Here is a 16,416-nt window from a genome sequence, read left to right as displayed (position 1 = left end):
ATGAAGCATCGACTAGGATTTTTGAATTGTCCAGTAGTCCCTCATAGAAGGCCATCATTAAATCCCAATTCTGAATACCGTGATGAGGACATTGTATCCTCATCTCTTTGAATCTCTCCCATGACTCTGCCAAAGACTCACCAGCTAACTGTCTGAAATTCTGAATAGATCTCCTCATTTTCTGAGTCTTGGATATGGGAAAAAATCTCTTAAGGAACTCTCTGTGCAACTGGTCCCAAGTTTCAAAGTAGTTCGCCGGATAAGAGGCAAGCCAACTGTTAGCTTTGTCCCTTACAGTGAATGGAAAGAGGCGGAGCTTGATAGCATCTCCCGGGACTCCGTTAATTTTGAAAGTGCTGCAAATCCTCAGAAATTTTGCAATGTGAGCATTAGGGTCTTCCGTTGGTGCCCCACCAAAAGGATCCGAAGCAGCCATCTGAATTATAGCCGGTTTTATCTCAAAATTATTAGCATCAACCCCTGGCACATTGATACTTCCATGTCCCGCTGCATCTGGAGCAACGTAATCTGAAATGGGCCTCCCAATGCGTAGTGGTTGGTTGACTCCCTCTCCACTGAGAGCCTGATTGTTCTGATTCCCATTGTTCGCCATCCTAACCTGTTTTCTTAAGAACTTGGCTCGCTTTTCGATCTCTGGGTTTAAAGGTTCTAATCCTTCGTACCCTGAAGAGCGAGTTCGCATATAACACCAAGTCCGCTGATAACAGAAACACAGCTCAACACAAGAAACTCGTAATCGATTAGCGAAAAAAAAACGAATTAAAATAAAAGAAAAGAAAATTAAAAAAAACTAGACTCTGAAAATAAAACTTTCACTAATATTAGTACGTAACGCCACCTCCCCGGCAACGGCGCCAATTTGATGCGTAATATATTTGCAGACAAATAACACCCGGAGTATTCGGGTAGTCGAACCACAGGGAGATGGGGTACTAAATACTAATTACTCGCTTTCTTACAAGAGCTAGTCTGATCGAAACTTGATGGTTGAATAACGAGCAAGAAATTAAACTAATATTAAGGTTTCGTAAACAATAGAGCAAAATGGGATTCTTGGGATCACAATGTTTAATCACCTAGTGCCAATTAACGTTTGTAATACTTGGTTCGGACTTAAGATCTGTGTGGGAATGCAAAGTGGAATCGAATTACTCCCGTAATCTCTATTCCTAGTGAATTTCCACTCCCGTGGCTTAAACACCCGATAAGATCGACGATAAGCATTCAATTATTCCTAATTACTTCCATCTCCCGATGAGTGACAATCTGGAATTAACTTCCCCTAATAAGTTCCCCTTTCCCAAGGTCTAACTATTAGGTGCAATCGTGTGTGCCCTAATTTATGCCCCAATTCCCATTGGTGACACAAATATGACTATGAAGCTAGTAATTTAGGCCTTTAATTACCAACAACAACAGGTTAAGACAAGACTGCAACACAAATCATAAAACCAAACATAAATATATTAAGAAACTAACGAACAAGGCACATAGGTTCATAAACAAATTCACCCAAAAATCCCTAAAGAATCTAGCCACTCATGGCCATAATAACAGTAAATTCAATGCTCAAAGATCAACAAATACCAACGAGGATAAGAGTAAGAGTGAAAGAGTTCTCCCGAATCTTTCTAGCTAGTTCTCTATTCCAAAGCTAGTTGTAGATCTTCAAGTTGGTCCTCTTTGTGCTTTGCTCTTGATTGCCTTCAAAACACCCAGATCGCAGAAGAAGAGGCCAACTAGGGTTGATAGAAGATGGTCTCTTTATAGTAGAACCCTGATGGCTTCAATTTAAGAGTCCTTTAAGTCAACAGCTGCCCGCGATCTCGACGCGTCGAGCCTCCAACCTGTGCGATGTTTGAGGCTACTGGAAATTTTCGACGCGTCGAGGCATGGGCTCGACGCGTCGAATTGCTGATGCTTCGACTTCTTCCTCTTTTGATCATTTCGTGCTTGAAATTCTCCCCTTGCTCTCACGCTCACCCTGTAATGGTGAAGAAAAACACTACTGAACACCGTAAGACATTCAAAACAAGTGTAAAAACATAATCTAACGAGAAAGCAAGGAAAACAAGCAATAAATGGACATGATTCAATAACTTTGTTTCTAAAATGAATCAGAAAAGCTATAAAAACATGCACAGATGTGATAACATCAGACAGGCACCGTAGAAAGACAATAGGGATCGTCACACGACGACGACCTCCAATATACATAAAATCATCCAGAGTAAATGATCAGAGTTAACAGAGACAACCTACCTACAAAATCAATAAATTGCCTCAAATGTCCTCGAAAATTCTAGCAGTTAGTTTGGACAAACCGCGTAGATGGATTGGATATCCTAACTGGTCACCCCGACTGATCATCTAGGTGGACTAGTCATCTTGGTTGGTCATCCCAACACTCAGTGGTAAGTCGACCCTCTCACCACTCAGTGGTCGGTCGACCGTCCAACCGCTCAGTGGTCGACTATCCTTCTCACCTCTAAATGATCGACTCGTCCTCATACCACTCAGTGGTCAACGAACCTTACCACCTCTCAGTGGTCGACCCACCTTCCCACCCCTCGGCGGACAGTTCACAGCCAGATCACGTATGAAGCATTAATCAAATTATGGTAAAATAAGCAAAGATTACTATCAAAAGAAGGAGCATGTCAATATCCGGTGATGGAAAGTCTAATAGATGACATAGTGTCATGGGTGAAGGGTCTAGTGTAGAGTCTAGGGGTTATAAGAGAGAAGTATAGTCGGTATAAAGTCTAGGGTAGAGTCTAGGATTCATCAGGGTATAGATCATTGTCGAGAAGAAGTGGTGAAATAGAGTATGTATCATAAATTTGGCAAATGAGCATACTGGTTGAGAACGAGAGACGTTCTCAAAAGCCTTTGGCAGATGGACATACTAGCTGAGAACGGGCGACATTTTAAAAAGTCATTGGCAGATAGGCATACTGGCTGAGAACGGGTGACGTTCTCAAAATCCATTGGCAGATGGGTATACTGGCAGAGAACGGGTGACGTTCTCCATAGCCATTGCCGGATTGGCATACTGGTAGAGAACGGGCGACGTTCTCCATAGCCATTGGCGGATGGGCATACAGGCAAAGAACGGGTGACGTTCTCAAAAGCCATTGGTGGATGGGTATACTGGCAGAAAACGGGTGACGTCCTCAAAAGCCATTGGCGAATGGGTATACTGGTAGAGAACGGGCGATGTTTTCAAAAGCCATTAGCGGATGGGTATACTGGCAGAGAACGGGTGACATTCTCAAAAACCATTGGCGAATGGGTATACTAGTAGAGAACGAGCGACGTTCTCCAAAGCCATTGGCGGATGGGCATACTAGCTGAGAACGGGCGATGTTCTCCATAGCCATTGGCGGATGGGAAAACTGGCTAAGAACGGGCGACGTTCTCAAAAGCCATTACATTGGCGGATGGGTATACAGGCAGAGAGCGAGTGATTTTCTCAAAAGCCGTTGGCGAATGGGTATATTGGTAGAGGACGGGTGACGTTCTCAAAAGCCGTTGGCAAATGGGTATACTAGCAGAGAACGAGCGACGTTCTCCATAGCCGTTGGCGAATGGGTATACTGGCAGAGAACAGACAACGTTCTCAAAAGCCATTGGCGGATGGGTATATTGGCAAAGAACGGGTGACGTTCTCAAAAGCTGTTGGCGAATGGGTATACTAGCAGAGAACGAGCGACGTTCTCCATAGCCATTGGTGGATGGGCATACTGGCAAAGAACGGGCGATGTTCTCCATATCCATTGGCGGATTGGCATACTAGCAGAGAACGGGCAACATTCTCAAAAATTATTCGGCAGTTGGGCATACTCGCTGAGAACGGGCGACGTTCTCAAAAGTCATTATATTGGCGGATGGGTATACTGGCTGAGAATGGGTGACGTTCTCAAAAACCGTTGGCGAATGGGTATACTGGCAGAGAACGAGCGACGTTCTCCATAGCCATTGGCGGATGGGCATACTGGCAGAGAATTGGGGACGTTCTCCATAGCCATTGGCGAATGGGCATACTGGAAGAGAACGGGCGACGTTCACCATAGCCATTGGCGGGCATACTGGCAGAGAACTGACAACGTTCTCAAAAATCATTCGACGGTTGGGCATACTGACTGAGAACGGGCGACGTTCTCAAAAGCCATTATATTGGCGGATGGGTGTACTTGCAGAGAACGGGTGACGTTCTCAAAAGTAGTTGGCGAATGAGTATACTGGCATAGAACGAGTGCCGTTCTCCATAGCCATTGGCGGTTGGGCATACTGGCAGAGAACGGGCGACGTTCTCAAAAGTCACTTGTGGAATGACATATTGACAGGGAACGGAAGACGTTCTCAAAAATTTGTAGCGGACAGGCATACTGTTTGAGAACAGGAGACGTTCTCAAAAATATTAGCGAAGAGGAATACGGGATAACTAAAATAGAATATAGAATCATGAACTTGAGAACTGGACACGTTCTCATGAATATTTGTCAAATGGGCACACTGGATGAATGGGATGAACTTGAGAGCTGGACACGTTCTCAATAATATTTGGCGAAAAGACATATTGGATAGGCGGGGTAAAACTGAGAACTAGATACGTTTTCATGGACTTTTGGTGGAAAGGCATACTGGATGTATGGGATAAACTGAGAACTGAATACGTTCTCAAGATTCATTAAAGAACTATCAAAACACGCAACCAGGAAATGCTAAAAAACAAAGGCACAAAAAGAAAAAAATGAGCAAACACCGAACATAAAAGCAGAATGAGCGGATCAGAAATCATCATTACAACACCCAAGTGGTCCCAAAAAAAAAAAAAAAAAAAAAAAAAAAAAAAAACCGAAAGAAAGAAAGAAAAAACCGTTACATATCATCTAGAAAGAATGATCACGGTTGGAAGCATCCCCTTGCTCGGTCCCGTTCTGGCAACCAAAATCATAGTTCTTGCCTCTTGGACCTGCATTGTCCAACCACCTAAAAGACACATCAGCAGTAGAAAGATCAGCCAGCACCTGAAGGTTGACAGTCGAGTCCAGATAATCATGGTCTAGAGGAATCTCCCACCGCTCACTCAAACATTACAACAGTCTGGAACCGGAGAACGAAGAGTCAGGAGCAAATTACAATCTAGAAGACAAACACTGTACCCTGGTTGTAGCATTGACCTGAAAAGAGCAACAAATAAATAGCTTGAAAAAAAAAAATATCAAAAGAAGACATCCATGTGGCATTTATTTTCTTAAAAATCGTGAAATATGCATAGATGTGGATGCTCTAATGAGATAGATTGAAGAGAAATTGATACTTTTTTCTTCTTGAATTATATATTTATAGTACTTCTTTTTTCTCTGAATTATTCAGTATTCATATTAGCTCATTTAATTATTTTAAAAGTGGTGATTTTTCATATTTTCTATTAAATATACATTTTTACTCTTAAAAATAAGTATTTCATTTATATTTTTTTTTTTTTGAAAACCAACATCAAAGACGATAAATTAAACCAAATCTGAAATAAAATGAAGGGGAACATCCTCCCAACTCATCGGACCAGACTGAAAGCCAACCGCTTTATTTATATTTTATTCTCTAACAAATTATTGTTTATATTTAAGAATCAATATAATTGTATGTAGATATTAGAAGAGTAGACAAGTGATAGAAAAAGAACCACTAATCTTTATTATTCATCCTTCTACTCAATATATACATAATATACAAAATCTCATAAATTTATAAGTCTATAAATAATGAAGAGATATCTACAAATCTAATAAGTGTCAATAATGTTAGATCCTTAACAGAAACAAAAAAATGTTGGCGTGATTGTTTCTTAAAATGACAAATCTAATAAGTGTCAATAATGTTAGGCCCTAAAAAAATGTTGGCATAACTATTTCTTAAAATGAATGGTTCATATTATTTTGATTTTTTTTTTTATGATTTTCCTTATTTACCATCTCTTATTATTTTCTTCCCTTAACCATGCATTCTGTTACTATAAACTTTAGTAACGGAATATTCCATTAACTATTTATTATTCTTAACTTACTAATTAATTCCTATAAGAAAGGTCTTAGGTTCGTATCTCAACCAGAGTTGGCATAATTGTTAAACATATATTAAGAATATGTTAAAATGTACTAAAAAAATTACAATATAAAATTTAACATAAAATTTGATCAAAAAATTAGCCTGACTAAATACAAATCATTCAAAGTTGAGCATCAAAGATTATAAATTAGGAACTTTGAAAATCATTGTCTTGTAATATAGATGCATTTAATTAATTTAGAATTAGATGTCTATAATGCCTTTATTCAAAAAAAAATTATAAAAAAATTTAAAAGAGATATAATTTCATTAGTTATATTATCTTAATTTTCTACAATTTAAAGATTCATTATCTTCAAATTCATTAATTAATTATATTCAGTACATTGTCCATTGTCTTCTCTTTTTACGTTATCTTATAATTAAATATCAAAGTTATAGTACAAAATATGTTATATATTTATTTACCAAGTATTTTATACAAATATAATAAATATTAATATTTTGTTCAATACTTTCACATGATTATCTACGACACACATTTCACAACACATGAAACATCAAACATGCAGGGGGGAAACTACCACTACCAAATATCAATAGGCGCTTGTAAGATAAAGAGTTTATAGTACAACTAAGATCCTAATCATATACACAACAAGGCAAATCTAAAACTTCCTACATCATAATCTCATTGCATGATGATGCCTTCAATGCTACCTAACCCAATTGCACCAATCGTTATACCGTGCACCACGGCGCACATAGCAATGTGCGCCCCGCGCTTCCCAAAACAACGTCGTTTTGTTAAGTTGTGTGGGGAGTTGACGCGACAAAGTGTATATGTATTCTGGTATATAATTATGTACATTGTGTTGTACAATTATGTACATTCTGTTATACAATTATGTACATTCTGTTATACAATTATGTACATTCTTTTATACAATTATGTACATCCGAAACATGGGATTTTTTTTAAGAGTTAAAAGTTTATGTGTATTATGTTAAGCGTTTATGTGTATTATGTTAAAAGTTTATGTGTATTATGTATTATGTTAGATTATGTGTATTATCTTATCAAAAAAGAGTATATGTATTCTGTTATACAATTATGTACATTTTCAAAACATGAGATTTTTTTTAAGAAATTAACAGCAGACACGAAAAGCGGAATTTCTTAAAAAAAAAAAAAAAAAAAAAAAAAAAGTACAAAACGACGTCGTTTTGCATCAGGGTGCACAATGCAATGTGCACCCTGGTGCATGATATAAATTGCCCAATTGCACATAACAAACTATTATACCACTAAAAAAAAGGACATGTATTGAAAATGAAGACAATGACAATGCTACCCAAAAGAAAATTAAGAATACTTAGTGAAATTTTAATCAAAAGTAATATTTATCTAGATTATCGCTTTTAGACTAAGTATTTAGACGTTATAACAAAGTTACAAATATTTATTTTAGTGACAATTATAATCAATTTCTCATATATTATCTTGCATTTATATACTTTGAATTACTGATTTAAATAAATAACATTCAATTACATATGCATGAACATTTCATATAATATTATTTAAAAATAATAATCGGGCATCATCCTAGGTTGCACATAAAAAAACTAGTAAATATAATAATAATAAAAAATTGAAAGCAGTAAATATAATAAAAATTGATAACAAAGAACTAAATTTACTTAAAAGTAACCAAATTGATAAAAGTGATCTAATAATTGAGGGCTATAAGTATAATTTTACCCACCCAAACAAAACAACTTTCTGCTATGCAATCATTTAACTGCGTGACTTTGAAATTTGATGTTTGTAACTTTGTATTAAAAGCGACGCAACAAATTTGTTGAATAGAGTTGGCAACAGTTGGGTAGTTAACTTCACACTATTCTTAACATTCTCGCAAATGAAGAGTACTATCTATTTAAATATACTTTCCCTCTCAACCTATTGAAGCACAAAGAGTCAACAATGCTTCCGTTGAGTCTCGATCTCATGACCTCTCATATGAAAGAGGTTACTACATGCCATCTGAGTATAAAGTGCTTAACCGCAAATGAATGCTTAAACAACACAATAGGGAAAATTGTAAAAAATGCCCCTCTATAATATGTCAATTATCAATGTCACCCCTGAATTATGAGTGGTATAAATGTTGCCCCTCAATTATAAAAACGGTGCACATATTGTCCTTCCCGTAACGAACATGTGGTTCTCCATTAGTGTACGACACCGTTAAGTCAGAGTAAATATGTAATTTAGTTGTTTTTTCCTCCCTCGATTCAAAGTACCAACGATGGACAGCGGTGGGAAATGACAAGTCTTTTACGAGAGGAGCTAAATGTGCACCATTTTGATAATTGAGGGACAACATTTACACCACTCATAATTCAAGGGTGACATTGATAATTGGCATATTATAGAGAAGCATTTTTTACAATTTTCCCCAACACAATATTTAGAAAATCAACAACACTGGACTATAAAGCCAACCAAAAACCAAGACAATTTTAATTATACAAACTTTCAAAAAAGATCAAAAAGTAAAAAATTGTTGTCAGCTAACGGTTGATATGGTACATCGGGGAAGCAGGGAGCTGCAGGAGGCTTCAGCCTCTACTAACTTATCACTGTTTTGAATTCTAAGAATTGAATGGTATCATAGAAATGGAGTTTATGATACATGAATGATTCAGTCAGAGTCTGAGAGCTATGAGTTGTCGAACAGGCAGCGCCGGATTGTTGTGGTGAATTCGCCCACTGAGCTGGGGTGAAGAGCAACGGCACATACTCCGAAACAAACAGCTACGGCCGTGATCGCGAACACAAGGGGACGAGAAGTCAGAACCGTCTTCCCAAATGAAGGGTTGCATGACTTCCATGGCCGTTCTTTGAGATCCACGCTTGTCATGGTCAACAATGGAGCTGTTGAGCTATCATCAACGAACGTCAATCTCGACTCTGACTTGCACATATTATTCTCCACATCCTGCATTGCCCAGAGCCAGCCAATGTATCTTAAAGCATATGTTGGTACTAACACAAAATGCATTTACTTCTCAAATTTGAAATCAGAACATGGAGAATTGAGGTAAACATAGTCGGTTCCATTTACAGGGTTCTCAGTTCTCACAGTATAATGAAATTTTGATAAAGAGATGTCTCTAATGCTAGAAATACTTATGAGTTCTTTAAACCCAATAACCATGTCTTTCATTCTAAGAAAATTTAGATTTCATTTAAGCATGAAATCCTATTGTGCCTGCTGCATAGAGACAAATTGGAAGGATAACTAGGCAAAGTACTAGTCCTTGGAGAAGAAAACATATGAACAACCATTCATGTGGGCTTGACAAAGAACATTTCGTTTAATAAAATAAGGGAAAATTGTAATTTATGTCCCTCCATAATATGTCAATTATCAATGTCACCCCTGAATTATTAGTGGTGTAAATGTTGCTCCTTAATTTTCAAAACAGTACATATATTGCCCCTCCTGTACCGTAAGGGAGGAGCAATATATGTATAGTTTTGAAAATTGAGGAGCAACATTTACACCACTAATAATTCAGGGGTGACATTGATAATTGACATATTATGGAGGGGCATAAATTACAATTTTCCCATAAAATAATCTATAGAAATCATTCTAATGATAATGTGAATATATAAATATGCAGGATACGATGGGCATACCTGATTTATAGCTTGAATAACAGGTCGCGTTTCATTTTTGTAGATTTGAGTGGAGGACATTTCCCTCCTTGCATCCTTGATACAACTCCCAACAAGAGATTCTCTCACATCTATTAATCTTTGAGAAAGGAATGTTTGTGCAGCATCCATAGTACCACAGAATATATTCAGTTCAGATTCAGCAATGCCAGCATCTGAACCGTTGTCCATCACTATTTTAATGTTACTCAAAGCTCTTTCTAGTATTGAAGTTGACTCATTTTCTATCAAAAGGTTTAATAACCGTCTGAATCTTTGTATTAGAGTAGAAGTCAAAAGCTGAGTACTTTCTACTACAGGCTCCCTTAACAACCATGCGACATCCAGCATAAAATCTGATAATTCTGTGTCCCTTAAAATGGAATGTTCACATGAAGGACAACTGGATGCAAATTCTGAACCTCTAGGGTGAAGAGACCTATTTAACTTTTCTAACATCTTCTCCATTTCTGCACATATATCCTTGTCGGCAATGAGAATAGGAACGAAATTGGATAAGCCAGACTCATTTTCAACCTACAAACAAATTTGAATTATAAAAAAAACCGCACCAAAAACAAACAGGCAAAATAATGCAGTTACGGTTTCCTTGCTTAAGATGCCACCAAGGCCTATTATTATATGGCCACAGCATCTTGTGAGGAAAAATGAAGAAAAGTTACCTATGATATGGACAATTGAAGTCAAAAATGGAATAGATAATAATACCCCCTTTATTCCTAACCTCAATAAATGCAGGGCCGAATAGATCTACATTTGTTTGAGGAACAATGACCTTTAACAACTGATGGTCTAAACTACTAGAATCCCCTTCAATCTTACAACATGGTGAAACGCGAAAATCATTTGCCAAATACTTCTCAGAGAATGATACAAGAAACCTGCCATACATAAGTTAAGTTACAGTGAGTGATCTTTTAAGAAAATCAGATGCATGAATTAGAAGTTATCTAGAATAGAAGATCTCAGTTTTTCTAAACAGGGATGCAAGTGTACAAGAGTGAACATCTTAAGATAAATAGCATGCTTGTATGCTATAAACTTGGACTAAAGACAAATGAATATGAAACTTCAAATGATAACCATGTAAAAAGCTGTTTTTATCAATGTTTGACCTTGATACTTGTATTCTATAAACCTAGACAAAAGAAAAATGAAAATGTAAAATACAATGACAACCATGTATAAAGTTTCTTTTATCAACGCTTGACATTGACAGCCATACCGAAATTTGGATTGAAGGAGATTGCTTCCACATACGAAGAACTCCAAGGGTTTACCAGCCTCAAAGCAGGTAGGATGCACGTAGTAGAGCTTTGGAGTTTTCCCTTTTAACTTGACTTTCGTTATTGATGTTCCACCTGTCAAACAATTCAGTAGCTTGTAAAAATTGGACGTCAGATAAAAACATCATATCTTCAGCTTCTATCTATAGTCCATATCCTTTATCCATTATCCAAATCCTATAATCTTACCCTTTGTAGCACGAAACACCATGTTATTCAGATAAACAAGAAAGGTGCCTCTTCCAAGGAGCATATTTCCTGGTGAGAGCATAAGGTCTCGCAACTGTATAGCTGGTTCTTCTAACAACTGGAACAAAATAACACGAGGTTTAGTTTTGGGATATTTTTAAAATTGAAAACTAATACAGTATCATGTATAACCCTGAGGTTCATTTTTGCTTCAAAGTTGTGCTATTGATTCAGTATGTATCAACTCCTATCTTTCATTCCTAGATATAGATCTAAAACAGACTGGTTTTTTCCAATTGGTATGTAGATGAAATCACATCATTTGTTTCATGAAACCCAGAAGATTTTCCACAAACTTTTATGCTATTCTTAACGTGATAACAATATAATGCAATGAACATCAAGAAACTAAATCTAAGTTACCTTAGCCCATTTGAAGTGTGGCATTGCAATGAATAGTGTCAAAATTGTGCAACCAGGACGAATATATCCCTCCAATTCAACAGGCATGCTGGCCAACCATTGAAAAATCTGTTGCAATGTTTACTATCATATTATCAAACCCTGAAAGTTTCTTTATAGATAACAATGCAATTTCATTTATATACTAAACTGTAATAATAATCCTTTAATACTTGGTGTCGTAGACGTCGTGGGAACTCTGCAGGGTTCCAGTCATAAAGCTTGAAAGAGATCCGACCAGTAGGGCACTACAAAAAACCATTATATCAGTTCAAGGCATTTTAAAATGTGTCCTCATGTAAAATATAAAATATACAGAGTACTTCATAAAGCATCAATTTGAATTAGACCTACCACAGAAGAAAGTGCGCTCCTATTGTCACAATAAGATGGAGAACGAGCGTTTTTTAGGTTTTCTTTCTCTTTTTCACTCTGTTCTTCACCAGAAGCTGCAAAAGGCCTGATGCTATCACTTTGGACGGTTTGGGAACCTACAGTGGAGCTAAGTGTTGATAAATGCCCTTCAGACTCCAATAGTACTTCTCTAAGTTCTCTTTCAATGATTTGGCTGTCCATGCCGGTGCCATCTGTGAATACAGACTCCTTTTAGGTACAAAAACTTTAGTGATTAAGACAACTTGCTGTTTCATTTATTATTCCCAAGCAAATCCGTGTTCCAGACCAACAACAACAACAACAAATCACCAGCCTTAAAAAATCACAAAGGCAGTCCAATTTAAAGCTCTTAATTATGATGGTTTTGTAGATTGAACATGTATACAATGTTACTCTACTTTTAGAATTGTTTCCCATGCTTTAACATGTCCAAACCGTTAATGGGTGAGCACTAGGACACCATATCAAACCCAGCACTCCAGAAAAACGGTTGCTCTAAAGTTCAAGTTTCCTGCATCATGCAGGCTGTGGGTCAAAGGTCCATTTGCTATATATATGATGGATACTTGGCAGCCATTAATATCCACAAGGTCAGCAATTCAATTGCAAAAGTACACGACTGGCCTGAGTAGATAACAGGCAATTCTAAAACCGTAGAAGTTGGTAATAATTGAGTCTCGAGTAAAATTTGCACGAACATTAGATCAGATATCTATGTACAGAAAACAATAAGTAATTTTTATCATTTAAGGGTAATCCTTTTAGCAATTCGATTGCAAAAGTACATGATTGGTGTGTGACTGTGTGTAGATAATACCTTTGCTGGAGTCCTCATCAAAATCACCCTCATCGGCTACTAAAACCTGATGAGGTTCTTTCTCAGCAGAGCCTTTTGAATCAGCAGATTTTCTTCTGCGCCTATTGTTATGACGCTCTAGTTTCCTTCTACAACTACGTTTACCTTCATCAAAGTCCAATAAAACATGAAACCTGCCAAAAGAATAAGGTCATTAAAAGGACAGTTGCTCAGAATATGTATGATTACTTAGTTTAGTGGAATTTTTTCTAGGTAAAAAGTTCTTGATAGGCAACAAAGAAGTACAAAGGATGCACCTGCAAAGATCATTCAATTAGCAAGAAAACAGAAATCAGAAACATCTGGAAAGTCAATACCTCAATACCTATCAAAAGCTGAAACCAAAGTAAAAGGGATGCTGCTCTTACAATAAAACCCCAAGAAACAGAAAAACATTTTAAACAACGATGTTTTGCATCCAATCTCATTTCAGACTGAATTTGGTAAAGTTGAAGAAGTTGTAAACAAAAACAAAATTTGGTCAAATTGATATCCAAGGATTAAAAATAAAAAAATAAAAAATAAACCCTCTATAATTGAGCTATAATCATCTAGATTGTTAGTTTGCCACACTGCTTTCATAAACATGAACCTTAAAAAGGTACTCCTCATCATAATCTTTCCAGTATCAAGTTCATAAATTACAGGCAGTAACAAGCAATAGTTGAATATTTACAAAACTGGAAGCTTGAAAGTTTTTATCCAGTGGCCGAGCCATATTAAACTTGCAGGGGGCCTTGGCCCCCCAACCTTTTTTTTTTTTTTTTTTTTTTTTTTTTTTAATTAGTATTGTATGTTTTTTTTTTTGCCCCCCTCACTAAATATTTGTTATTTTGCCCCCCTCCAAGCAAGCTTCTAGGATAACTTTGTGGATTGCTAATTTGCTATCTAGTTAGTTTTTTAATTTGTAAATGAAATACATTGCAGTTGTGTTTATTATAATAATAAATTGTCATTTTGCTACTAAAATCTTTAAATTTCTGCTACTTTAATCTTTGTCTTTTTAATTTGCAAATGAAATACATTGCAATTGTGTTTATTATAATAATAAATTGTCATTTTACTACCAAAATAATCTTTAAGTTTCTACTACTTTAACCTTTGTCTTTTTTTAATTTGCAAATGAAATACATTGCAATTGTGTTTATTATAATAATAAATTATCATTTTGCTACCAAAATCTTAAAATTTCTACTACTTTAATCTTTTGTCTATTTATTCTTTTTTTTTTCAGTTTTAGTTAATTCAATTGATTTGTCAAAAAAAAAAAAAAAAAATTAACACTGTGAACATCCGAAGTTTAAGTTGAAATGAAAAAGACACAAAGAATTGATCTTTTCTTTAAAAGAAAGAATTCTGAAATTCAACATGTAAATTCATTTACAAGTATTGAGCCATTGAATTCTGGACGACATCTCAAATTTTAGTAAATTTGTAATATAATGATGTATTTTGAAAGATGTTAAATAAATATTAATATGTTTTATTATTCTCTCTTAAAATTGTGATTGCCCCCCCGCACCCCAAATCCTGGCTCGGCCCCTGTTTCTATCTCTTCCTTTGTGTAAGTAAAAGATTAACTTATTCAAAAAGTCATTTACTAAGCACAGTTAATCAACACACAAAATTATGCCTTAACTAGAATATGTTTCTAACTATGATCATGAGTGAAACACCACTATAACAAATAATAATAATAATAATAATAATAATAATAATAATAATAATAATAATAATAATAATAATAATAATAATAATAATAATAATAATGAAGGAAGTGAAAATTCGCATACTTGCCACATTGTTGACAATATCTCTTGCTCTCCCCATCAAGAACCACAGATACGGCGTTAGCACAGCTGAGGCAAACCCGGTGTCTCCGATGATAACCTTTGAGCTCACTGATATCAGTTTCACAGCCAGGCACTTGACACCGGGCAATGGACTGCCCGGCAGCAGAAGCTTTGGCCGTACGGGGCTTCTTCTTCCCGGTAGACCCCAGAGCCGCTAGCTCCTCCTCCTCCAGCTGCTCATCTAACTCCGGGCAGGCACAAGGGATCCTGCCGGCCAGAAAGTTAGAGCACACCATCCTCGGGTCTCTCTTCCTCACCCGACCCGGATCAGCAGCCGTAATCGGCGGTTGGGGAGAGGGGATATCCGGCTGCTGGGGTTGCTGGTCGGAGGAATCGAATGAGATGTTTAGATGGTCGTCGAGGCTGAACTCCAGGAATTCAGACCAATCAAAGAGCGAGGAAGTGGCGACGGGGTCATCGGGCAATTGGGTAATTGCGGAGGTCATTTGGGCATTTTTCGATTGGGGTGGGGATTCAATGGGTGGCGCCGCCGCTGTCGGGTTCTCCATTAGCCGCGAACTATATAAGGACGAAACCCTGAAAATCTGGTTGAGAGAGAACACAGAGTGAAAGGATTTGCGGAGAAGCGAAGTGGGTTTAGAGAGAGAGAGAAAAAGAGGCGCGGCGGAGAGCAGAGGGTGAAATGTTAGAGTCAGCGGTGGTTGGGGGGTGGTGGCGTTAGGTGGAGACACGAAGATGAGAAATTCGTGGAGGAGTCAGTAATCAGGTACATGCGCCACCATCACATAATTCCTGTCGCTCAAATTTTATTGGTGGTCGTGTTTTCAATTAAAACCCAATCAACCATACAACAGCTTTCAGATCGGAAACTTTCTGTACTTCCGTTTACGGCGAGACAATTTGGATAAAGAATGTGGCTAATATTAGATCCGACTAATTTTTTGTATTTTGAATGTAGATCCGTGAAAAAAAAAAAAAAAAAAAAAGAACCACACCATTATTTATGTTAAATTAATTCACATTTGATTTAAATTACCCAATAAAGTTTCACTTTTTCAAAAAAATAAAGTTTCACTTTTTCAAAAAAAAATGTTTAATTCTGAACTCTTTAGGGGACGTTTGGTTCACGGAATCGGTTCACGGAATCTTGGATTATCCCAAGTAATAGGATTACCTCTGTGAAATGTTGGGAATATAAGATTACCTTGTTTGTTTGGTTTGGATGGTGTAATATAATATTACCTTATTTGGTTCAAGGTTATATTTTAGGTTATATGGAACAATTTACAATAATATCCTCAATAATATATATTATTGAGGACAGTTTTAACCGAACCGAATTAACCGAAGTTTTTTTTCCTTTAACCGTTAACCGAACCGAAGTTTGCTCTACCGAATTCACCGAACCGAAATTTTTTTCGGTTAATCGGTCGGTTAACCGATTAACCGAACTTTTTAAAGCTAAAATTTAAAATTCAAAAAATAACACCTAAAATAATAAATCTAATTAAAATAAAATACATATCATAATAAATTCATAACAAAATATACAAAAACATTAAT

At 36.6% G+C, this 16,416-nt stretch overlaps 1 protein-coding gene across 1 annotated transcript; it reads right to left on the bottom strand.

The window, feature by feature from the left end:
- Positions 1 to 8,563: 8,563 nt before the first annotated feature.
- Positions 8,564 to 15,661, bottom strand: LOC109153539 (squamosa promoter-binding-like protein 7). The gene is made up of 10 exons (XM_019301399.1): positions 14,833 to 15,661; positions 13,001 to 13,173; positions 12,142 to 12,374; positions 11,961 to 12,035; positions 11,749 to 11,856; positions 11,326 to 11,443; positions 11,076 to 11,211; positions 10,575 to 10,731; positions 9,812 to 10,366; positions 8,564 to 9,104 (listed from the first exon to the last, which is right to left on the bottom strand). The coding sequence occupies exons 1-10, from the start codon at positions 15,399 to 15,401 to the stop codon at positions 8,826 to 8,828; spliced, it is 2,403 nt and encodes an 800-aa protein (XP_019156944.1). The 5' UTR covers positions 15,402 to 15,661; the 3' UTR covers positions 8,564 to 8,825.
- Between the last annotated feature and the right edge of the window lie 755 nt (positions 15,662 to 16,416).

The sequence above is a fragment of the Ipomoea nil genome, unplaced genomic scaffold, assembly GCF_001879475.1.
Source record: "Ipomoea nil cultivar Tokyo-kokei standard unplaced genomic scaffold, Asagao_1.1 scaffold2494, whole genome shotgun sequence".
Lineage (NCBI taxonomy): Eukaryota > Viridiplantae > Streptophyta > Magnoliopsida > Solanales > Convolvulaceae > Ipomoea > Ipomoea nil.
The sequence above is the reverse complement of the archived record's forward strand: the minus strand, read 5'-3'. Positions and strand labels throughout refer to the sequence as shown.